Source organism: Syngnathus typhle, linkage group LG11 (genome assembly GCF_033458585.1).
Source record: "Syngnathus typhle isolate RoL2023-S1 ecotype Sweden linkage group LG11, RoL_Styp_1.0, whole genome shotgun sequence".
In the NCBI taxonomy this organism is placed as follows: Eukaryota; Metazoa; Chordata; class Actinopteri; order Syngnathiformes; family Syngnathidae; genus Syngnathus; species Syngnathus typhle.
In genome coordinates, this window is record NC_083748.1 from 13,189,952 (window position 1) to 13,215,486 (window position 25,535).

The 25,535-nt window shown below is 45.3% G+C and overlaps 1 protein-coding gene across 2 annotated transcripts; it reads right to left on the minus strand.

Annotated features, from left to right (window-relative positions):
- Nucleotides 1-1,135: 1,135 nt before the first annotated feature.
- On the minus strand, nt 1,136-23,776 carry anks1ab (ankyrin repeat and sterile alpha motif domain containing 1Ab). 2 transcript variants are annotated; one of them, XM_061290326.1, is made up of 13 exons: nt 23,176-23,776; nt 19,662-19,728; nt 14,933-15,048; nt 10,068-10,166; nt 9,468-9,614; nt 7,973-8,080; nt 7,542-7,709; nt 6,740-6,877; nt 6,536-6,607; nt 6,377-6,460; nt 6,172-6,309; nt 5,920-6,096; nt 1,136-5,142 (listed from the first exon to the last, which is right to left on the minus strand). In XM_061290326.1, the coding sequence occupies exons 1-13, from the start codon at nt 23,440-23,442 to the stop codon at nt 4,873-4,875; spliced, it is 1,851 nt and encodes a 616-aa protein (XP_061146310.1). In that variant the 5' UTR covers nt 23,443-23,776; the 3' UTR covers nt 1,136-4,872. The 2 variants fall into 2 exon arrangements, with proteins under 2 accessions (XP_061146310.1, XP_061146311.1); XM_061290327.1 differs by having other exon boundaries at nt 1,136-3,713; nt 23,176-23,772.
- Between the last annotated feature and the right edge of the window lie 1,759 nt (nt 23,777-25,535).

A 25,535-nucleotide genomic window follows, 5' to 3' on the forward strand; every position in this document is an offset into this window, starting at 1 on the left:
TGGGAGCGGTTCTCAAAGTCCTGTTTAGCTGGCCATGTCGGACAGGTTTACCTTTCCGTCTGCGTGTATAGGTAGGGTGAGCGGGGATGCGCAGCAAGATCTAAATGTCAAGAGTAGGTTTGCTCCATCTACCTCGTCCCCGCTTTAACTCGCTCGCCAACTCACAGCTTGGTGTCCGGGAACTTGAACGTCGGGGCGAGCTACACAAGGAGAACACCAAATGTTAACAGACTCAACAAGACCACGCACGGTAGGTGAGTGGGTGGGTGGGTCACCTGCGTCACGCCCGGACAGACAACTTGCTTCATATATCTGCTGCTGCTGGAGTCAGGTCCGACTATCAATATTTACCTTGGAAATTAAATGTACAGCTAAAATTTGGACTATATATGCAATTCAGTGCAATTACAATGCCTGCAATTTGAATTCTAGGGGGCTTGTCTAAAATAAGGCCCGGTGTCATCCGGCATGAGTTGCCCCTCCTCTACCAATTAAGAACAATTACAAAATGATTTTCACCAGGATTTGTCTTAATCTGAATACAAATAATGGTGACGGGCACAATTAAATAGCACTGTTTAGACCTCAGAACCTTTGCACAAACCTTTTCTCAAAGTGCATGGCTCAGGTGACAGGGAGGAGGAGGTTTAGAGGAATCTTTCCATTCTGGACTGCTACCAACAGAGGGCGCAGTTATCGAAATTAAGAATCAAAGTAAACCTTTTGTAGTGTTCAATTTTTAACATTTACAGAGTTGAGGTGGAATGGATTTTCTTCTAGGACGTTGCATTGGGCCAGGCCCAGCTATAGTGATGCATAAACAGGCTATTATAGATCAAATCAAATTAGGAACCATTTAGAGTGTTTTTTTTTTTTTGTTTGGTTGTTTATTCTGGTATTTTGTTTTTCAGAAATGACGTCACAAAATCAAAATCCAAAAATAAAGCAAAACCGAATTAATACCTTAGATCCTCACTAAGCTGAGGTTTCACATCGAGGTATAACTTGTTCTGCACAACAGTTTTGGTTGTTCTACGAGGATTCATGATCATTTCTGGACACCAAAAGAGTGCACAAGTCATTCAGGCCGGCGTGTTTGCTGCCGGCGTGATGGCCTAACATAGAGCTCAAAATCTAAAGTGAAACACAAGAGAAGTTTTATAGAAGACCATTTTTGAAGAGCAATAAAACATTTGCAATTAAGTCAAACCCAACCATAGTTTGACCAAAACCAGCATAGGAACCAAACAGAAACATCTTTTCTGTGGTGAAAGACAAAGACAAACGTTTATCCTTTACATGCTAATAGGCATATAGATTTTGCACAAAAGTATTTTCAATTTGAGTCACCCTTCAACTTTTAGTGGTTCCATCGTAGAGGTGTCATAGATTTCAATACCATGGTGCCTTGAGATACCATTGAGCCAACTTCTGTTTTTCAAGATACAAGCCAACAAATGGATTATAACTTTTCTTTTTTTGGCAGATATAATTAGTAAACATTCTTCAACAAAGAGGCCTCAAGCTATTTATTTCTACTCTTAGCTGTAACTTACTGATAAAACTGAGAATTACACATCCATCCATCCATTAATTGTATATAAACAAACACAGCTTCTGCTACCTTAATGATAACATACAATGAAAAAAGTCCATACAACCTCGTGGACTAACAATTAGCATCTATGTGACTCTGTTGTCTTATGGTGCTGGCAGTTGGCCAAGGTACACACACTAGAATGAGGAGCAAGTTATATTCTTACTTCATAGAATATTTCTTGAAATATATTTTCTCATCAAAAAAAAAAAAAACCACATTGTATTGTTTTTCTTGCTGGAATAGTATCTCAAGGCATCACTGTATTTGCTGCCTTCGAAATCAAAATTGAAACTCAAAGAGCTTGTTCAGAACTAAAACTGAGACGAGTGGAAGACCAACAGTGAGCTTCCGCCATCTCGCAAAAATGAACGTGTCAATAAATCCGCGTCCATCGACTCGGGTACCCTGGGAGCCGTATTTGGGTTTAGGTTAGGCTTATACGAAGCTCTGAACGTCTGGCTTCAATAAATGCTTGCTTTGTAGCCATACGAGCAGGTTGCCATGGTGACGCACGAGACAGGTGAAGATGCGTGACGTCATGACGGCGGGATGAAGATGGACGGACGGTGGGATGGAAGCGGCTGGCTGACTGACTCACTGACTGGGGATGTTCAAACCGAGGCGATGGACGGAACTGGATGATCGACGCCATACACACACACACACACACACACACGCAGACAGACGGGCCCGACTTGCCACAGGCACCAAAACAGCGACAAAACATTGCAATCATGCATCACCAGTGGAAGCTAACAGTCAGAACACGATGGCCAGTAGGCAGCTAGCTGTTGATACTGTGCCACACAAACACGCACAGCTCACCTTTAACAGTCTGCCAACACACACAGGGACAGTGGGCGGGGGTGGCAAAAAGTGTGTTGTCGCCACAATGACATCTTTCAAACTAAATGAAACTGTGTGTTCGTGTGTGTGTGTGTGTGTGTGTGTGTGTGTGTGTGGATCTCAGCATAGCAAATCCATTCGTTATCACCACAACACACAACAAATTATTTGGCTCCTCTTGAAATGTGACGCGACACACACGTGGCGTGCTAGACATTTAAGCGTGATAATGAGATGTTCATTTCGGGGGAAAATGCGTGCTCGGGCCCTCCATCATTTTTCGGGGGATGTTTGGATTCCATTTACAAAAATCGTCTCACATGATGTTTTAGCCGGCCGGCCTCGGCCTATCAAAAGAGTATCACAAAACGGATGCCTCGGCTGGAATATTCAAAGGGATAGTGCCACGTGTCAACACAGTGTTTGTTCTTTTTTTTTTTTTTTTTTTTACTTGGTTTTGTCTCTCGGTGCTACCGTGATGCTGAGAGGCACAGGGCAAGTTACAAGGCCAGAGCAGAGACCCCCACAACCCCCCCGTCCCCCTCAGTCTCTCACTCAAGTGTGTTGGAAGCGTACAGTCTTGGGTGGTGTTCACGGGGGGCCATGACATGACATCGGGCTGCCGACCTCCTCAAAGTGCAGCAAAGTGTGTTAGTGACCCATCCAGCGTGTGTGTGTATGTGTGTGTGTACAAATGCATAGAAAACAACAACAAAAACAAAACTGCTCATTGGTTTAGCATCCTCTTCCTCTTCACAGTGGTAGATGCCTGGTAAGACAAGAGAGGCTACACACGGACAAAGAAAAACAAAAAAGTCCCAAAATGAAAAATCCTTTGCTTTGACATAATTTACAAATAAGCAACCTCTGCCATCTATCAAGGGGTTGGAAATGCGAGGGAAAAAAATGAGCTCAGTCCAGGGAGGGGGCATCCCCAGCCGCAGTCAGGGGGAAAGAGGGGCAGGGGGGGTCCTCTGCTGGGCAGAAAAACAAAGCGTAGAGGTGCAGGAGGAGGCAGCCCTGAGGGGTGGCTACACCGTCACAGTGAGAAGGCACGGGGCTCCAACTGTGCGTGGATTGCCAACCGGATGCAAGGGGGCACGGGTTGAGGGGGTCTGATTAGGAGAGAGAGAGGGCGGGCAGGGCCTCAGAATATGGTGGTCTCGTACTTGGTGCTGACGGGCCGCCTGTTGCCGTCGTGCTGGTCCAAAATCCAGGAGGTGCTGCCCAAGGAGTGCATGTCGGCGTCCATCTCCAGGGGGTCGATCTGCCGGGTGGAGCAGGAGGAGGAGGAGGGGGAGGAGGAAGAGGGTATTGGAAAGGGGAGGGTGGAAGGGACGAGAGGGATTGTGTGAGACGGGTGTCAGCGGAGGAGGCTTCCCCTCCACGGCCCGGCGATCGATCAGCGACCGATCGCAGGCGCTCGGGGCTCAATCCATTACATGGATGATTGACGGGCGAACACCCCGGAAATAATAATGGCACAACTCAAGCAGGACAGAGACAACACTTGGTCAGCCCACACAGTACAGTGGATGAGTGGTTTGCACATCCTCACACTTCTGAGGTTCTGGGTTTGAATCTCAGCTCGGGCCTTGTTCTGGGGTGGGATGGGGGTGGGGGTGTCGCATGATCCTTTTGTTCAGTTTCTCCCGGTAGCTTCCACATTTCCATTTGGTTGACTGTCCATGTGTGAATGAGTGTCTGTCTGTATGGGCCCTGGGATTGGCTGACAAAAAGTTCAGGGTGCACACGGTTGCTTTTGCACAAAGTTAGCTCTGGAAAGGTTAAGCGTTACAAATGTTCAAATTTGGGCTTTAATTAAAAAAGAAAAATGAACTAATTATTCAATTAATCAACAGAATAATCGATCCTAAAGACATTGAATAGTTTTAGTGACAGCCCTACTCTACAGTCAATGATCTCTTCCCTAGGCTACGATTCAGTATTTCAGGTCAGGTGACTGACGAGCTGCTCCTAAAGGTACCTAAGTCTAAGCAGATATTTTGTTGAACTTTTTGTGTCACTAGTCTCAAAGTATGGAATGACCTCTCGATGCACATTAGGAAGTTTGAAACTCACCTGACTTGTCTTGCTTTGAACTTTGTTACTGTTATTTTTTAAATGGTTCAGTTGTCTAATGTTTTATGTTCCGTGCAGCACTTTGTTTCAGCTGCTTGTTTACATAGTGCTGAGTTGAGCTAAAGAAAATGCATAGCTAGACAAGTGGTTGGAACATCTGCCTCACAATTCTGAGATTCCTCTCAGGCCTTCTTGTGTCACGTCCTGTGTTGAGCGACCCACAGCAGAAGGCGGGGAAAAAAAAAAAAACAGACAGACCACACATCCCACGGGCGCAGCTTCCACTCAGTCACCTTCAAATTCAAATGAATGAAAGCATCCACCAAGCACAACCGGGAATTCAGCTAAACTGCGACACTTGCGCTCACGTCGTCCATGAGGAAAGATGGCGAGAGGGAAATGGAATCTGCGGTGGTAGGAAAGGAAGATGATGAAGGTGGCGGCCGGGAAGGGGGTGCGTGAGCGGGTGTGCGACGGCAGCCGGGGGGTGAGTAGAGGCAAGGAAAGAGAAGGACCTGGACTCCGGGGCTAACGGAGTGCAACGGGAGGAAGGTAGGACGGTGGGTGGTGCACGTGTGACAGTGACAGCAGCGGCATTCGAGCGCGGGGGCACCCTGGTGGGCGGCGGCGGCGGCGGCGGGCGACAGCAGCACCAAGAAGACAAGAAGACAAGGACATGTTAAAAGACACACTTAGCGTTGTGCCCCTGCTTCTCCAACGGTGCGGGAGCGAGGACTCTGCAACCGTGCAGCTCTGCTTACCTTTGGCCACCTTCTTCATAGTTACAATTCAGATCGGTCTGTTTCATTGTCAGAACTAGGCAGCTCACGAAAAGTTTGCGTCATTTCAAGCATTTGTATACCGTATTTTCTGGACTATAAGGCGCACCTTCAATGAATGGCCCATTTTAAAACTTTGTCCTTATATAAGGCGCACCGGACTATAAGGCGCACCATTAATGCATCATGTCAGATTTTTAATCCAAATCAAATCATTCTCCATTTTATCTTTTTTATTTCAATTTCAGACGCGACAAATTACTGTATAATCACAAATTAATGATCCATAGTCTTTTTGATTCATGATTCATAGTCTTCAGCGGGCCACTTATGATTGATTTCATGACACAATGCTTCAGACCAGTTTAAATTGAGGAATTTGGTCCATATATAAGGCGCATTGGATTATAAGGCGCACTGTCAGCTTTTGAGAAAATTTTAGGTTTTTAGGTGCGCCTTACAGTCCGGAAAATACGGTACATAAAAATGAGTTGGGAGGGCTGAAAATTGCAACTTCCTGAACAAACTCAATGATGACGCAGGAAGATGACTCTGATAAACTCAGTCCTTAGGTAAATCCATTCAAAGAAGAAGAATAGTGCCACTACTCACTGCTGATCGCCTCATGCTGCTCCACGCCTGCGACACGGGTCGGCTGCTCTTGGTCTCGACGACCTCGGAGCCCAGGGACGAGTGGGGGATATAATGTCTCTGTCTGGCCTGCATGGTCATCTGGTAGGCCACCTCGAAAGCCTGGCCCAGAGTTAGGATGATCTCGTACGTCTGCGTCTGTGTAATTGCGAGAAATTGCCCAAATGGCATTTTCAGTACGGCCTCAGGATAAAATTGTCTTCCAGCACTTACCACCTCCACCGTGCTGAAGACATGACAGAAATGGTGGCCACTTTTCAGGTCCTTGGTGATGTAGGCAAACGTGCACAGGTCATCCGGGTCCTGGGCAGCACAGGAGATGTTTCGGATCTCGTGCTCTGCAACTATGATCTAGCGGAAGAGATGGCAAAGAATGAAAGAAAACGCACATGCTTTCCCAGAGGCTTCTCGTCATTACCTTTGTGGCTGCGTCAATAAACTTGACGCCCCTGTAGGTAATGGAGAGTACAACAACAGGACCCTTTCTAGAATCCTTGGATTTCTGCAAAGAAAACAATTATTTGAAAAAAATCTGAATCCGGATAATGAATGGATGAATATTTTGAGGAATACTTGCCCTAATTTTAGCACAGGCTTCTTGTGTGGACTCGATCCCCCGTAGATCCCTGATTATCATTGAACCTAAGTACTGCCATTAGAACACACCTGGTTAGACATTCATGGAGACTATCATCAAATGTATAATAAGGTCATGTTAGGGAGGAGCTGTGTCGTTATCTCAAAATATTGGAATGATTAATTAGGTTAGGTTAGGACTTACGGTTGCCTCGTACCCGCAGGCGTCCAGGATGAGCTTCTCAGGCTGGTGGTGCCAAGCCGACACAGTGGCGTAGGTAGCAGAGTGGCTCGGCGGCCGCAGGTTCACACGAGAATCTTTGTGTCGCTCGCTGTGTCGGTCCTGCAGTGACACCATCGTCAGTATGGATAATGGATGCTTGATATCGTTGCACAAATGTAGTAAAAGTTCTCGCGGGGGTGACGCACTCCAGACTCTGAGTTTGTGCAGCAGTTTTTGACCTTTAGCCAACGCTAACATTTGGCCGTGGCGGTGAAGTTATTCTTAGCGCTTTCACCTGAGGACCAAGCCGTCAAGTCAGAGCTGCGAGAGTTCATGACAGCGGGACCCAGATGTTGGCCGGGTTCACGTGTTAAGTCAATTCGCCAGTGACACAACTGTGCGGGCGGAAGTATACACTGAGATCTGGGAGTTCACCAGATTCAGCATTTTGAATATATATCAAGAGAAGTATATATGAAATGGTGCATCAGCATCTAATCGTGGTTATGCATGTGTAAATTGTTTCCAAGTTGGAGATTTATAGTGGCGTAAAATGAACTCTTCCCCCACATATCCCCACTGAATTAAATAATAATGATTAATTGTTTGGTTGATTTTGTAAATTAATTAAGAGCATGTATTGTAAATCCAAATTTTATCTTCTGACTAATACGTTTGGACAATTCCCTTTAATGATCACGACTTGAGAATGTTCCAAGTTTTAAAGTGGTTGTAAAATTCGACGAAGAAACAATGAAAGGATGTAAAGAAAACGGGAACTCACGACGGAGCGCGGCCGCTCACAGTAGGAACGCAGAGAGACGCTACCGTCCTGATCCGCTCGCCGCCGCCGGTCCGCCTCGGCCAGGGGCAGCAGCATGTCCATAGAGCGACTGGTGTAGGGGTCCATCTGGCCCAGAGGGCAAGTGCTTTGGGACAGGAGGTCATGGAACTGAGTGGTAGAAAAAGGCGCACATCACGTGATGATACAATGTTTAAACAGCCATGTCGCTTTCAGCTTTTCTGATCTCGATCCAACATTCATCCCCAACAATTCTCCATGAGATTCTTTAGCTGTTATCTTCTTGGTTTGAAATAGTCCTGTTTCTACCAAGCGCAAAACATTGGTTTGCTTCATCAATAAGTCGGTCAAATTAAAGCCTGTTTCCGCTTTCTAAGGAAGTCAAAGTGATGGTGTAGTATCATAGTCCTCACCATGATAGGAGACAGCCGCCTGGACTTGGAGGGCGCCTCCTCGTAAGGTCTCTCGGCCAGAGAAGCGATGATCCGCTTCCTGTGGCCCAGCGGACCCACCCTGATGACCTATGGCAGCGACGAGCCTTCTGAGAAGCCATTTCCAAACAATGCAATGTGCGGTCTCTGAAATCCACCGAGTCGGCAGCACACGCCCCTTGACTGGCCATCAATAATTCAGCCTCAATCTGTTTTACCATCAGTTTTGAATACGCTACCGTCTCGCTTCATAATTCACGAGGCATCTTTGTGCATCGTGCCTAAATAACACAGTGAGCCAATTTCGCTCACAAAATATAGAGGCCATAGCACAAATAGAGGTCAGACGAACCATGATAACGGACTGAATGAAAATTAACTCACCCACCTGCTGAGTAGAGGACTAACAAACGGAATAATAATCGGAATTCATTTTAAATCGATCGCTAACCAAAACAGCCACACTTACCAGAGGCACCAGAACAGTAGCTACTTGTTGTAACGAGACAACTGATTTGACATTCAATTATCCGTATCATTTATTCTGAACTTTTAAGGTCCAGTTTCACGTAATTGTAATTTCAATCGTCGCCTTACCTGTGCACATTTGGCTTAATGATCCCCCCCCCCCCTGTACGCTAGCTGAATCCTCGTTTGGTGTATTTTAAAACGCTCACTTTCTCAAAGCACGTTCCCCCTTGTTAAAACTGTGATTATAGTCGTCAGAGGTTGTTAGTTTTATGGAGTCAAAAACTCTTCTGTATGGGATAAATTTGCATAATTGCCTATTAGCACACTCGTGTCTGTTATTAACATTCCGCCTACAATTAGTTCTGCCGCTACGAGATCCTCAGCAACAGACTTATTGTGCATATCTCTTTTTGTCTGAAGACTTCAATTATTCATCCCGACTCGGGGAAGAATTGGTCTGGAAGTCTCGCGTTCCCACGGGGGTTGGAGGTTGTGTCAATCCTCGTAATAAAACACTTAAGATGGCGTGCGGGAACGTAAAGCGCTTTGTAGGTCACGGCAATGCTCGATTTGCCTGCTGCAGAGCATGGCGGCCATGTAAGAAGAAGAAAAAAAAATAAAGATGGGATGCTTTAAGAAAGTCTGCGGAATGTAACCATGGCAACACACGGATGTTCTCAACCCTCTGCTCAGTTGAAACTAAGCTAACGAAAGAAAAAACTACTGGAGGCAAAGTTGATTGTGGTATTTTTGCCACGATGCATAATTGCGACTTTCTCGAAAAATTAGAGTAAACGATGTGATAGCCCCGGCTGTGAGTGAGTCACAAAGCAAAATATCTTTGGAGGCTTTTGAAAGAGCGCAAACTGCCAGGGAGCGGACTACAAGGTGTCCTCAGTTGATCTCCTTTCTCCACACAACATGCCATAAACCTGAATAGATAAGTGGCTTCCACTTTTGGCATCAATTTGAAAGAGTAAGGTTTGGGTCACAGAAGGCTGCTTACGTTGATGATCTCCAGCTCCCACAGGTTCTTGACACACTCCAACGTTCGGTAGCCACTGGACAGGAAATTGGGCAGATACTCGTGCAGGCCCAGGCCGTCTAGCCACGAGGCCAGAGATGTGCTACCGTCACATCCCAGAGCTTTGACCTGCAGCAGGAACGTCACAGGTGAGTGTCCTTTGGCCGACCATATTTAACGCTTCGCAATAAGTCAGCCAACGGTCGATGATGGGATGTCACGTCATCGAAACTTGAGCGATGCGAACGGTGATGGGCGGTGCTCTCGTAAATGTAATTTGGTACTGGAAGCATTAATTCGTCGAGCGGCCACTCCCGACCTGTCATTTTTCCAGCAGTTCAGAAAAATGACTCTGAGCACACCCCTCACCACAAGCTCAAGATACATTTTTCCAGTCATCCATCAATTGGGCACTTTTGATCAAAATGCTTGTTCAGCTCGTCTGTAGGTGCTTTAGGCTTTTCTAATCCACAATAGTGTCAAATGTCCGATCCCTCATGCAACCTGTGGCCACCATGCATCTCATAATAATACATCCAGAAACAAAGAACATTTATTCCCAAACGCAAAAACTTGGAGTACCTTGGGCAGTCCGCGTGCCGCGTGCAGGATTTTTTTTCGGTGTCCTGGGTCAGTGATCCCGATGTCTCGGAGATCCTGGTCTTCCATCACGTTACTTCCCTGCACATACGCAGGAAAGGCATACCAATGAACTCAATGTCCATCCAAATACACGCTCCAACTGAATCCTACTCGTCAAAATAACTAATCCAAGCCTGGGGGGGGGTTGGATAACTCAATCTGCTCAAAGTCCACACTAACCGAGCGAGTGGGTTAGGAAAACAGTGCAGCATCTTTGTGTGTGTGCATAGCGCTTAGGGCTACGTGTGACCTGGAGCCTTTCCCAGCTGTCTTTGGACAAGAGGCCGGGCACTCCCGAGACTGGTCGGCAGCCAAAAACAGACCATGACGTTCACTGGCCAGAGGCTGAGCGTTCACGGAATGCTCCGTACTGACCAAATCCATAGCATGGCTTGGGATGCGAGTGTTTAGCGCATGCTTGACACGAGGCGAGTGGGAGGACAACGAAGTCAAATAAATTGTGCATGGCGCGGCGAGATCAATGTGATGCAGTGCGACGCGTCGGGAACAAAGAACGCCTCGGTGGATGCGTCCGTCCGCAAGAGCTGCCTTCATTGACACGGGGAAAGAAACCAGGAACATTCTGTGGTTCCTAAAGCGGATCCTTATTAATGCCGTAATTAGAGAATAGGAGATAAGTGAAAATATAATCATTCAACTCATTCCCTATATAATGATATTTATGGAGAAGAATATCTAGTTGACAAATGGAATACAGTATAGGAAAAGAAAAATGTAAATGATTCCACATAAGTCAGCTACAAAATGTACATAAATGTTCTAATTGATGACACGCAAACTGATTAAGGTTAAGCCACTGACAATGGGACAGCATTCATTTAATTCAGTGACATTTATTTTGAAAGGGAAGTTATTCCCACTTGGAGATTGCTTACTGTCAAAGTAAACCTAAAACAAAGCGCTGTGCATGTTGAAAATGAGATGGTGTTATTTTCTGTTAAGATGATTGTACTTCTACTCAAGTACTTTACTTCTGCCAAACAGCTACTGTATCGAGTGAATAGGGAGCCGTAGAGCGAGGCCGGAAAATGTGCAGCTAAGCGTTTTTCCCTCCCCAGTGCTGCTGTACTGCTGCATATTGATTGTTTCAAGCCAAGAATGTTCAAATGTTCTGTCTTTGCTTCATCCCGCTGGCTTGGCCTCAAAGCACCACTGCAGCCTGATTAATAAAAGGTCGCCAGCCATAAATCCAGGATAGGAGCCTGAAATAGATGATGCCTGGGGAGGCTCTATTTGACGTCATGTGACGGCAAAATGTACGCTTGAGTACTTGCATAGTTAATGAGCCGCACGCTGCTAGTGATGTGATTCGTGGTGGCGGCGATGGCGATGATGATAGCTCTCTTCTATCTTGCTGTGTGTTCTGGCTAAATTAGCGTCCCTCTCTTGACCCCGTACGGCAAATTGTCTTCGTTCCTATTTTCCGAAAGACCTTCGCAGGAACGGCGTCACTCAGTCATGTGTTATGCTTTGTGTGTTCATGTGCAGAGCTGGCCCAAAGGCATGTGCCAACTTAGTGGCTGTTTGGGACCTCCTGGCCACTAGGTGGCTACAGTGTTCCCTAGATATGTAATTCGCTTTTGACAGGCCAAAGCCATGTCAAACATAAATGTTTTGCTTTGGATTTCAACTTGAAGCCCTAAATAATATTCTCTATAGGACCCCGAAAAAGGCTTGAGCATGCTCATGTCCGTACTGGAGCGATTTTGTTGAAGTTTGTACAGACACCAGACACATTTGCAACGAATATAATTCTCAGTAGACAACTTGCCACATTTGCTCGGACATCAAGGCAACAAGTGTTAGCACTCTAAAAATACTCAAATAAAGTCGACACCCGTAGAAGGGACCGATGATGGGCGGAAAATGCGAATTGTCGTGTAAAAATGATGAGAATGAGCACATAGCTGCTTATAATTCATGATCCCTCAAAAGCTGCCTCTCGGCGCACTCGTCACTGGCCACAGAACGCCTCAGCACTCATGCGCTTGCTTTCTCTGCACCGTGGCCCGGGCCGGGCCAGGCCGCTGGGGGGGAAACTTCTCATCAAGAGGCGGACGGCTTGGCTATGACTCTTTGCCCAGAATGAATTCTCAAAATGCACTTTGCAATTGATCTACTTTTAAGCTCCTACACAGTGCCAAGAAGCTGATTTCTAGTTTTTATATTGTGGGTCAAATTGACCAAAATTTAAATGAGATGGAATTAATTTGATTTTTCTAATTTTAGGATGACACTAATGTTGATTTGTAACATGCCCTTTTTTATGAGGTGTGTCAAAGTTTGAAAGCGGTTCTAAAAAGCACTGCCTCCTACTGGAGAACTTAGGTTTGTTGACATTGACAAATCTGGAAGCACGTTAAAAGGGCACGCGATGAAACATCCGCCCCGTCTACCAAACTCGTCTGACCTTTGCCGTTGTTTACAAGCATCGCATCGGCGTTCTTTTAGCGCAGCTCTATAAGCCCATCATTTATCTCACCCATGTGTCAGGTCCAGCAGACACATGAGGCATCATACACAAATGAACATCAGAATGCTTAATGAGCCATAGTCTGCATCACATTAGGTTTGGGAAATCTTCCCCTCCTGCACGGAATCATCCAATCTAACAGTGAGACGCAGTTTTTCAATTTCACATTTGTCATATATAAATCGGATTGAATGGAAAATCTGCTAATGACATACATACATGGGAGGGATAGATTGGCTGTAAACTTCATCTAATGTTGGTCAGATACATGGTGGGGCAAGTGGGGCAGTGCCCCACCAGATCGCACTGTTATAGCCATAGTAGTGACTCGTTTGCGAAATGAATATACAGTAAACAAATCACTCAAAATGCTTTGAATCTCCTAAACACAAAAGGTACATAGTTCCCTATACCCAAGTGTCTGTGGAAACATTGGTCTTGAATGCCAAAAATGGTTTTGCCCCTGAAGCTCCTGCAATGGCTTTTGTAAATCTAAGCATCTCCCCTGAAAGTTGGACAAAAATATATCAGATAGCATGAATACTAAAGGGGTCATGGAGCAGCTTCCCTCCACGCCTCTTCGCCGAGCTCCGGCGTGACAAGGTGACGTAACCCAACAGCAGCTCAAACGCTCGCTCCGAGTCCCCCAGGGAGCCGTTATTTACGCCGCGGCGGCCATGGTTTGACCCGGGGAGCGACCCACGTCAAAGGCGCGTTTCTCTGTTATTTAGCAAAAAAAAACATGATAATGCTTTCAGTCATGCTGTGCGCAGTGAGGTGCAGTTAAATCAACTGATTAATATGTAATTAGGGTGGACGGAGGGCACGACGATGAGCTTACTTTCCAGATCTGCTCGGGAATCGTGACCAAAAGAAATGTCTGAACAACCTCTTCTGCCTTAGTGTCACATAACAGTCATGTTCATTTAAATCATATAAGCCCCGCCACGGTTTTCCCAACTAGCCTGACTGGGTGAAGATCCAGAGCCACTTTCAAGTGATGGCTAGACCACACTGTCTGAAACATGATCATGCGGAGACACCCACATCAATCATGGGTGCAATCCAAGCCCAAAGGAAAGCAGAACTGCACTGAGTTTTTTTGTAGCGTGACAAAAAAATTGCATTTGTGTTTGGTTTAATATATGAAGTGTTGCCTTTGCAAGTTCAAATGCTTTTGCACTTTTTACCCCACGCTCTGGGGAAGCCAGCAGCAGGGACAGTTGTACAACCTATGCTCCGCCCCCGCTTGTCACAGTAACAAAAGGCGTACTCGCCATTGGTAAATGGGGAGTAGCGAGCCGGGCCCCTAAAAACATGTCAGGTGTACATTGATTCTTGATCCCTGCGCTATTTTGACAAAAGCATGTCACAGATGAGACAGGAAGTCACCAGAATAGTGTTTTAAAGAAATTCCCAAACCTATGTGAAACCTTCACACCGGTCGTAACGGGAGCATGCAGAGTTTATCTGGAAGAAGCTGCAGTGCATTAAAAGTGAGCTCCATTTAGCTGCAAAGACAGCGGAATGAGATCATCTCATTTTTAATAACGGGGAAAAAGTTAATGGCTTTTCATGGCTGTTTGTCATGGCAATGAGGGTGGCCTATGCTCCCGCTTGGGAAAAGGAGGATAGGGAGGTGTTCGGGGGAGGGGGGGTCATGGTCAATCAATCTGCGTGATCTTCACCTCAGTGCAATGCGAAGAGGAAGCAAATACATGTGCATTAACATTATTTATTTTATAATATAAGAAAACAGAACGTTAACAATTCTGCGTATATTGTTTACTTTTTATTTACTGTAAGTCGTAAAGCCAAAAATATTTGTAAAAAAAAAAGGAGATTTAGCATACACATTAAAACAGTTTCATGAAAAGGCTGCTTTAATTGTGAGTTAAAAAATGAGCAAATTTAATACATTTTCTTCATTTATTTGTTACATAATTTTTGTTGCTCCATTTGTTCTCTTTGCTTTATTTAACTTTATGCAAAATTTTCTTTCATTTATCATGAAATAGTTCATTGATTTGTTGTGAATAAAACCGTATTTTACATATAAAAATGCTACATTCACCCCTATAACTTTGACTATAAATAAATCAGTTAATTGAATTCATGTTAATGATCAACTAAGAATGGTGAAATATTTTTTGCAATTGCACTATTAAATAACTGCTCGATTCATTAAAAAAAGAGACTCGTGCACTAAAGTTTGCCCGCCCCCGATGTGGTGGATGGGCGGAGGCAGGGTGACAGGAGCAGGAAGCAGAGGCCTGAGGGTTTGTCAGGGGTAGGGGTCCAGGTGACTCACCATGAAGCGCAGGTCGTCAAAGCCGTTGAGCAGGAACTTGCCCTCGTACTGCGGCAGCCCGGCTCGTTCCAGCCACTCGCCCACCGGCTGGTCCAGGGCTTTGCCGCACGCCCCATCTGCCGAGAGAGGGAAGCGCTTGAGCAGCGAGAAGCCGTTGAGCCGGTAGCAGCGGCACTCGGAGGACGACACGTGGCACTGCCACATCATCCTCGGCCAGCGCGGGCAGAGCCGAGTGCAGCAGCACCAGGCCGAGCTCAGGGGAGGCAGGGTCCGAGGTTGGAAAAATAACAGGAGGGTTCGGGGATAGGTCGACGGGGCTCCCACCCGTCAGCGGGCTACCGCACCGGAGGAAGGGGAAGGACAGGCTAACGGCTTACGGTCAGCCGAGAGTGAAGGGAGAGCGGGGAACCCGGCTGGCAGATTTGGGCTAAACTGGGCCCACCGAGCATCGGAGAGGCAAGCCGCTCCAAAGACATCACAAAAAACATTGGTATTCACACAGCAACACACTCTATCCCTAAAGTCGGGGTCGGGGGGTGGTCACCACATACTTGTAAAGCTCTGGCTGAGTCCCATGGCTTCATTGGTCAAGCGCTTTGAGAGCTAGGGCACGGCTCGTACGAGCAAGGTAGCAGCATTCTTAAAGTACACTTGAGGTACCGGCGCGGTCATTTTTCGGCGGAGGGGGGGGCCACAAAGGTTAAGTAGGTAGTTGGGCGTATTTGTAAAATCCTGCAGGAGCGAGCGCTTCCTCAACTCCTGAATTTCATAATCCCGAGTGGGAGGTTGGGAGTCCTGGGAGGCATTCAGACGACGACGACGACGCTCGTCCCCCGGGGCGTCCGCGACGAGGAGGAGAAGAAGAGGAGCACCGCCGCAGCCCACCTGGCTCCTTGGCCGCTTTGCTGCATGCCCGTACGGCCCTGCTGGAATGGCGGTTAAGGGGGGCACACGGAGCGCCTCACTGCTCACAGGGCACGCCGTCCCGCCTGGCCGCTTTCCCGATCTGCCTCAATCTCCCGCCGCCGCTGCCGCTGCCGTCCTCCCCCACGACTGGAAGCAAAGATCATGCCCCCCTCACTCCCTTCTCCTCTCCTCTCCTCTCCTCCCTCTGTGTCTATACCTTGGCTCTCATCCTTGCTCTTTTGAACACCCTCCCAGTCCTCGTCTCTTGCGCTTTCTGCGCAGCCGATCTCCAAGCCCCCCTTTTTTTCCCGGATCGCACTGCAGGGCTGCCGTATGGGGTGCTGCTCCATGTAATCACCCCTCCTCGCCTTACCCTTTCCTCACTCGCTCGCTTTCTGTCTCACATGAACACACACACACACTCCTTTTTCTCTCTCTCGCTTGCTCTCTAACTGATTAGAAATGCACATGCAAGAGGCGCTCTAATCTTGCTGGTGCAGAAAGGACACCACAGGTAGAGTGGAGAGGAAAAAAAGGGAAACGCTGCATTGACTGTCATGTTCTTCTAAGGTGATGGAACGGGGTTAACTGGAACAAAGACAAAAATGTGCACGGGGGTTGATGGAGGGACTGCAGAAAGCGGCTTGAGCAGAGGAAGGAAAACAGGATGAAACGAGGAATATAATGACTTCATTTCAAATCCTGCTAGGGTGGAAATTTATGGCTTCTTCATTTGACACAACACAGAGTAAAGTGTCATTGTACAAGGTTGCCAAGTTGGAATGATTGGGGGCAAAAAACGCCAAGTATACAAAATGAGGTGATAGAATTGCGACAAATCTTTATGGGTGTGTTCCTTGAAAGCACTGAAACCACACCCCGCCCGCCTTGACATTATCAATCATGAAATGAATGAAAGAACCTAAACCTATAAGTTACAATATTTTATTCATTTTTTTTAAAGTTGATACTTTGAAATTGTTTGGAAAAAAGACATATTTTGACAAAGCACACCCATATTTTGCCTTTATTTCGATGTCTTTAATCTTGGTTTGATATTTTCTGCACAGTGAGAGTGGGTTGCATGACAGACAGGAGTCAAACTCCTGTCGTGTCGGACCACATTCTCACGTTATCCGCTCAGGAACACGCTCGCAGGTTGGATCTTATGTAAAAAAGAAAAGAAAAAAAAAAAAAGGAAAACACGCAGAGTCAGGGGAGACTTTGATCTTAATCGCATTAAGTATTACTACAATAGCTCCAAACCTAAAAATAAACACGGGATGGTATACTGCGCATGCTATATTGAATAAGAAGCATGTCGATTGTTTAGTGGCGTAGGCAGGTTGGCAGATCCAAACACGATTTGTTTCTATTGTTCAGACAGAAAATGGAAAAACGCAACAGGGGTCAGCAAAAAAAAACAAGCTAACGCTTAAATAATTCAGCAACGAGGGACGTGCACCAAAAAATGTGCGTTTGGAAGTACAACCTGACGGAGAGCAAATCATCGACTAGATCAATTTTCTGAACATGGAGCAATGGTCAGTAAATGCAGGACGAATTGTATTTATCAATCAGCAATTCCAGATGACAAAAAAAAAAGCAACTGCGGTTTTAGAGTTCATTGAAGACTAATTTATCTTTGCTGTTTGCCAAAATGTACATTAGGTACTTTTAAGAATGTACATTTTCTTAAGTCTTTACAAAGTGTGTGCGCCTACATATGAGTCTAAGTCTATAAGTCATATATATATATATATATATATATATATATATATATATATATATATATATATATATATATGTGTGTTTGTGCGTCAGCCCAGTGATTGACAGGTAATCAATCCAAGGTGTCCGCTGGGATGTGTTCCAGCCGTACATATAGTACCAAATAAATAGATGGATGGAATTTTTTAATGATTTTCTTGCCGCATAAGTATCAAGGCAGCGGATATCCCAGCATGCATTGCTGCTCTCTGCGGCGGCCATGGTGGTTGGCGTTATCTGAAGCGGATTATAAAGACTTTCAAGCCGCCCACAATCAGCCTCCTGGATGGCGAGTGAGGAAGGCCAAATTGGCTGTTGAGTTCACGTCCAATTAGAATGGCAGGCCGTGGTGCCGCAGCTTTTTCTGCTCCAGGTTTTAGTGATGAGGTAAAAAAGGGCAAGGCCGGGGTGGGCGGGTTGTGACCCACTAATGCTCATCGGTGGCTAAGGAAGATGAGGCCGTGCATGGGCGAGTTAAGATGCTAACAGCGAGTAAGAAGGATCTAATTGTAATTCAGCGTGAAACCCCCATAGCTTGACTAAAGGGCTTTTTTAACGCCAGCGCATCCAGACAAAGCCTGTTAAAAATATCAACCACCCCTTCCCGTCATTTCCATTGCTTTGGGATAACAAGGGCAACATAATTATGCTCTTGCAGGTTGGAAAGTGGGCCACAATCATGATGGATTGCATACTTTCTTTTTTAGCAGCATCACTTTCATACCAACCTTTTTCCCTGTGAGCTACAGTCCCCTCGAAAAGTATTGGAATGAGGTTAATTTTCTTGTTTTTGTTGGAACTGAAGGAATTTATATATGGACGATAATTGTTAAAGCCACGCAGGCGTATGCTAACTTGGTGGCTTGCCAGTTAGGAGGAGACAACGGGGCTCAAACCCGCATTTGTTTTTATCAGAAGTAGCGACGTCTCCTTGTCAACACGTGAGGAAATGAGCGGCAAAGCTGAATGAATTCAGGGAAACTAAGGACAGGATTTTATTTATTTTTTTGTTTGTTTTTTTACATCAGTGTGTGTGTGTTTGTCCACAAACCGTGCACTGTTAATACTTGCAGTCGCTCTGTTTTAACCCGATTTACATGCAAGAACATTGCCCGAGTTGTCCTCGGAACACCCCAGTGATTTCGTTTTGACGCATCTGACGGTCTATTGATATCCATACATTGTGTCGTCACTCACAGTATCACGCTACCTCTTCCTGAAACGTCGGCTCTTTAACGCGTGACACACATTTGAATAATGGCAGGGAAAACGCAACGGCGCTAACCTCCGGAGCGGCAAACGTGACTCAGTCGAATGTGGGACACTGGCTTATAAATAGTGCACGTACACCTATGTTGTATGTCGTGTGTGTCTGTTGAGGCGGAAAAGGTGAACAAACACATTTGATGTAATCCAGAATAACCCTAGGCGCTGGGGTAGTTCTTCGAACCAACAATGCTCAGGAAATGGGGAATTCTGAGAAAAGGGTAAAGATAACCACAGAGCAGGACGTTTCAAGGGAAGAGGGAGACGTTATACCATTGATTGTAGTGAAAGCCTCGTGTGTCTTTCAGTCCTACACGACACACCATCAATAGTCAAATCTGGGTTTAATATCATATTCCAAAAATACATTTTCCTTCATTTCTCTGCAAGCATATTAATGGGGAGCATCTATAAAGATGAGCATTTGGTGCAGCTCCAAATAAGGATAGCGTTGGCAGTCTGTGTTCTATCCGAGCTTAGTATCAGGTATATCAGATTTTTTTTTTTAACAGCAATAATAATTCGGGCCGATGTTATCAGCGACAAGGTCGAGGCGTCCCGTGCCCGGCGCATAAACCCGACTAGGCTATCGTAAATGCGGCGCTGAGCAATAAGAAGCTCTGTAAAGGCTTCCTGACTAAATCTCACTTAATCCCCAAGCCCCCACTTGTCATTTCCTATTAGCACACCAACAAATTATGTTTCTTTCTCTTGGGTGGTAGGAAGGTGGAGAAATAAAAATCACTGCGTCTTTTGAATAAAATTGAGGGGGGGGGGGGAATGTTACCTGAGCTCGCCTGTTTCTTATCTGACGTCCCGATGCCGGCGCCGATCAAGTCCATGATCTTCTCAATCTGTTGGGAAATAAAACGACGTGTCATATTTCGTTTTAATGGAAATGTCAGCAACATTTAAAAACTGATTTAAGCACATAAAGGCTGTATCCCTGGCAACCAGGGGCAAAGGGCTCTTTTGCCCCACACAGCAGAAATAGGCCAGCGTTAGGATATTGACGAGACACACACTCCAATAACAGCACTACTAATGTCAAATATAATTCACTGCTCTGCGTTTACTTTGTATTTTGTAGCTCCTTGTTTGTCACTTTTGTATAAAACTTGAAAGGACAAAAGTTGTGTCTGACATTCATGAGGAATAATCCAATTTCAATTCTAATCTGTGTCTTATTATTTGACAATTTACTCAACACTTGATTTATCTTGGCCTTTTTTTATAGCATTCAGCCAGCTACGTAGCGTGTCCCACATTGATATGAACGTTGGCAACGTATGTTTGAACGCCCGGGGGTAAATGTTGTACATGTCACATGTATGCTTTCCTTGCGCCCTCATAATTCTCAACAGGATTTTTCAATTTAAATTGCAAGCTTTCTACGTGTACGGTAAATGTGTTTCAATATAGAAACTTTACATAAACTTGAAATGAATTGCGTCAATATACATTGGGAATGTTTCACTGGGAGTTTCTTAACATGCCCACAGTTGTCGCTCCAGTAGTCTCACGAGAATCTCAAACGTGCCCACAGTTGTGAAATCCTCAGATAAACCCGGAGGAGGGCAAAGCGAAATTAGCAAAAAAATAATAATTTCATTTGGTGAGTGTTGGGCCATGTTGATGCTCCAAAAAGGCATTTCCATAATAAAAAGAATTCAAGTTTGGGAATACCTATGTGTTAAATATAAAATATTTAGCACTGTATGTGCAACTCATAATGACATAGGCAAGCACTTGAATAAATCATCACACCCTCCCACTGAAGGGACCTTTTGATGACAGACACCGATAAAGATGCACTTAGGTTGCATGTGATGTCATACACGTATGTGTGCGTGCGTATGTATACTGTATGTGCTTTAGAATGTAAGTGGGCTAATTCAAGGAGTGAAGATGAGGTTTGCGTTGCTTGAGGCGCGGTGTGCCACGCGTCCCACGTGCCCGCCCGCCTGCCTTCCAAATGAATCAAGGCTCAGCTTGCACAGTGTTGATGCCACCAGCAGCCAACCAGTGCATGGGGCTTTTTCAAACACTAAATATTACATCACATATGCCTGCCGCTAGTGCACGGACGGCCACGCACCCGCACACAGTTGCTCCCCAAATCTGCACTGAGGATACAAAACGACCGCAGCGTATTATTTGTCTTATTAAAGCTGCCAAAACAACACAGTCATTTTGTGCGAAAAAAATAAAACAGTCCAATTAGGTCTTTTTTTAGAGCAGAGAAACGCTCCTCGTGTTTAACCTTTAAAGCCTTCCAGGATGTGCGAGGTTCGATCAACTTTTTTTTAATGAGCAGTCGACTGTCGGCAACTAGTTTTGCTCCAATTCAAAATTACAGAGTCGAATTGTACACGTATATCGGAATGTATTAACAGTACCATATCATATGTACAGCAAATTATGTCTTTCATTTGTACTTCTTTATCATGTATTGTAAATATTATATGCACATACAGTATACATAACTATTTTGCATTCTATATAATATACTTAATTATTATTTCATATGTACCTGTGGCTAACAAACAGTGTATTGAGTCTATGTTGCTGAAATACAGAAGCGCAGACAGTGGATGGGCTAATGGAGGGACGAACAGATGGATGGATAACTTTAGTGAGTCAGTATGTGTGTGTGTAATGTTGTCATATGGCTTCCCAAGATAATACACACAAATATTTAGCTTTGTGCACAAATAGCCCTAACGTGTCGCGCACAACATCAGAGAGTCGGGGAGCAGCTGCAATAACAGGATGCCCTTGAGAACAGGACACCCCACCCAGCACAGCCTGAATAAACACTGGTGTCAAGGAGAGAGGAGGCTGGCTGGGGGATAAGCAGGGGTCTGTCTGTGATGACACAATGACGACTTGTGCACAAACACAAACTTCAACGTGTCCGCCAAATGTCAAGTGGATGATCAAGAGCGGCTGTGACCTTGTTGACGTCAAACACGAGAGTGACTGTGTTAGTTTATAGTTTGAAATTTACTTTCGGAGTTTTTATTTTTTGCATAAACACTTTACTTGAAAATGTCAAGCCAATTATACAACATCACGACACCTTTTATGTTGGTAATATATTTATGTAGTTGTCATTATACTCACCTCGAATGCTGATGAAAATAAGCAATCATCATCAGTTAGTCCTTAAATATGTACCGAAGCTGGCAATTATAACAGGAGCAATTATCAAAATAAAAAACAGAATTGATAGTTGTATTTACTATTTAGTATTATTGTCATGAACGAGATGACTTATCTAAACGTTTATATTTTTACGTTGTATTGTTGCAATGCTTTTGTTTTTAGATCGTTTTTTTTACTTGCATGTTTATAATCATTATTTATATTTACATTCTAGTACACATTTTGTAGTACATAATACATGTTCATTATTGTCTTCATTATCATTATTGTACAATAATTCAATCAATGTTAAGGGAAAAAAGTTTTAGTAGTCATTATAAAATATAACAGTCATACCGTTTTTTTCCGTGTATAATGCGCCCCCCATGTATAATACGCACCCTAAAAATGGCATGTTGATGCTGGAAAAAAGCCTGTACCCATGTATAATACGCACCCAGATTTTGACTCCTACTTAAGTCTGTGAACGTAAAATGATTTCAGAAAAAAGATCATCTTTGGGAACAACCGGATGTTCTGCCGGTCAGGATCACTGCGCATGCGCTAGCATACTCAATAGCGAAGAAATGTTTCGGATTTGTGTAGGGTACATTGTGACAGCAAACGAGCAGGTGATCTAGCAAGCGTCTGATACGAGAGCATTGTGTTCGTATTTTTTTTTTTTTTCCCATGTATAATGCGCACCCCAGATTTTAGGACAATAAATTAGCTAAATTTTGCGCATTATACATGAAAAAAAACGGTAATTATGATGATGACAATTATTTTTGCAGCCACTGCCTTCAAACCTCTTTCTGAATATTCTGGCTGCTCCTTTTGCTTTCTAGATTTGCCGTGGTTGATGCTCGCCACTGCCCTCGACGGTGAGAGAGGGTAGTGTTCATAACACACTGAGTGGATGTGTCATGACAGCAGAGGCCCAATTAGCCCTAGATGCTACACGGAGAATGCCGCCAGTCACAGAGTCGCTTGCATGCCAGAGCGGCGGCCCGCAGGTGTTACAATGGCAACCTCCGCGGGACTTCTTTCCTCACTTTTCCAAAACGCAACGCCTTACCCTCTTCCCACACTAATTCTGAGTCGCCTCTTTTATCGGCCTCCGGTCGTAGTTTCAAAGCCAGATTGTGGATTACCTCATCCCACTCCGAGGCGAAGGAAGGCATTCGCTCCTTGGAGGGCTGGCTCTGCTTGCACTTGGACACGGATCCGCTCCGAGCAGTATGACCTCCGTCGTCTTCCCCGAGCGGCGGCGCCAACAAGTCCGAGTCCGACTTGGACAAACTTCGGGTCAGCCTCAGGTTGATGGCAGGCGGCGTCAACCCGACTGAAACCGCACCAGGCTCCTTCTCGTCTGTTGGGATGGCTTTCGAGCGATCCATACTTGGCGTGCATAGCGCCATTGTTTTATGCCAGGGTGGTTCCTTCTCCAGCTCCACAAGGAAATCCAGGATCTGTCAGTGAGTGCGGAGACTGGAAGACAAAGATGAAGTCAAGTGGAGCAAAGTGGAGAGAAAGGGAATGGAAGTGGAAATGCGAATCAGCAAGGTCCACCCCCTGATCGTATCCTGTTGCCTTCCCCTGCCTACTCCTTTTAGTCACATTGCTCCAAGTGTCCAAGGAACATTCCCAAAGAGGAAACTGAAAGATTGTTCGCAGAAACATCATTTTTAATTTAGATGGGGAAACTTTAAGATATCCCAATTCAACCTGACACAAACATAACCTAACCCTTATTTCTGACACTCTCTCTAACTCAACCCTAAAACTGAAGTCAACCATTAGCACCCGACTTTAAATCAAGCCCTGAAAATTAGTGCTAACCGTGCTTCCTCTTAGCTCGTTAGGATTTCCTTCCATGCATGAGCTAACATCCTTTCCCGAGAACATCCCAAGATTTCTGCCACAGACTGAGAATCCCAGAAGCATCCCAAAAGCCTGGTCCTTATCCGGAGTGACAACCGGGTAATCAGGTTACTGGTGCACATTGAAGACGGGATGCCTCCTTTGCCTTCTATGAATGCCTCTGCCAAAGACGCTTGAAATGGAGGTCACACTCGAGCTCCTTTATGTTCAGGGGCCAGACATGATGTCACATCTGTTACTACGGCAATACCCTAAAAAGACACGTAATACACTTGTATAGTATGTTTGCTTACTTCCCAAATATGAATCTTCCTTTCAGCAGTGACACAGCCACTTTAGAGTGCCTCGTTACACGGAGAAAGCGGGACTCGTGAGAAGGTGTGGATTTGATTTGGTCTCTTTAGTCAGACTTGACAGCCAATGAGTGGACCAGGGCTTCCGGCTGGTGTGGCTGCTTTTAGAGCACCTTGGTGTCAGCCACGTCTTCCACCTTCAGCCAAGTGTGTGATGTTTTTATTAGTTTTCCATTTGAACATTTGCTGCTTTGTTGTGATAAACATTGTTTTTCCTTTGAGCTAACTAAAAGTAATGGTAAGTCATGCTGTAGCACAACACTCGAGTGTCTATCTCGGAGCAGTGTCGCCATGACAACCTCCTCCTTCCCCTAACCCTTCTCCATCTCGGCGCTGATCCGTTTATGACGGGCCGCCATCTCCGTGCACTGTACGCCTGGGCGCGCTTGCCCTCAATCAGCCAAGCTCCTCCGCATTGCTCACCTCGCGTCTTTCGGGACCGTGACAGAGACGATGACACCCTTCGCTCCCTTGGGGTGGGCGGGGGCAGAGTGAGGGACGATTCACGCCACTGCGACGAGTGCTGAGTCGGCAAAACAACAAACGCCACATCTAATGAAACCAAGTGAAGAGGAGCAAGTGTGATGATCCCTGTGGCCGGGATGCGAATGCGCACACACATATAAATATATATTTTAGGTTTAACACAAAAATGTCCAACTTTTCTCACCAAAAGCCACATTCAGAAAAAAAAAAGTCTGCAAGGAACACTTTGAAATCTCCAAGCATGTTTTTCACGCATGAAATGGACGTCACCACTGCAAATGGCCCACGGGCCGTAGTTTGGACACCAGTGATTTAACAGCATCACTTCTTCACAGCTTGTTAAGAGTGACATAGTATGAAGGAGCTGGCTGATGATCCTCCAGGGTAAAAGACAACCATGACACATGAACATTTGCCATGCAAGCCACAGAGAGGAGGACGCCGCCTCCACCGAATACAGGAAACGCAACAAACACTGCATACAGGCGTCGCAGCTCGCAGCTTTAGGATTCCGGGTCCTACGGTGTTGTCATACTCTAAGCCTGCGCCTCCATTTAAAAAAAAAAAGAAAAAGAAATTGCATTGCACAACCTACACATGATTAGAAGGTGTTTTAAGAAGTTTTCAATCTAGTCTACTTTTCTGTAACCAAATAGGCAGATACACCAGGGACAGCAGGAGAAGCCCTTGCGCAGCTACCAAATTCCCAAACATTCCAAAACTCCAAACGTATTTTCTTTCTCACAGGGTCAAATGATACGAGACATTTTTGGTTTTCACTGACTTTTTCT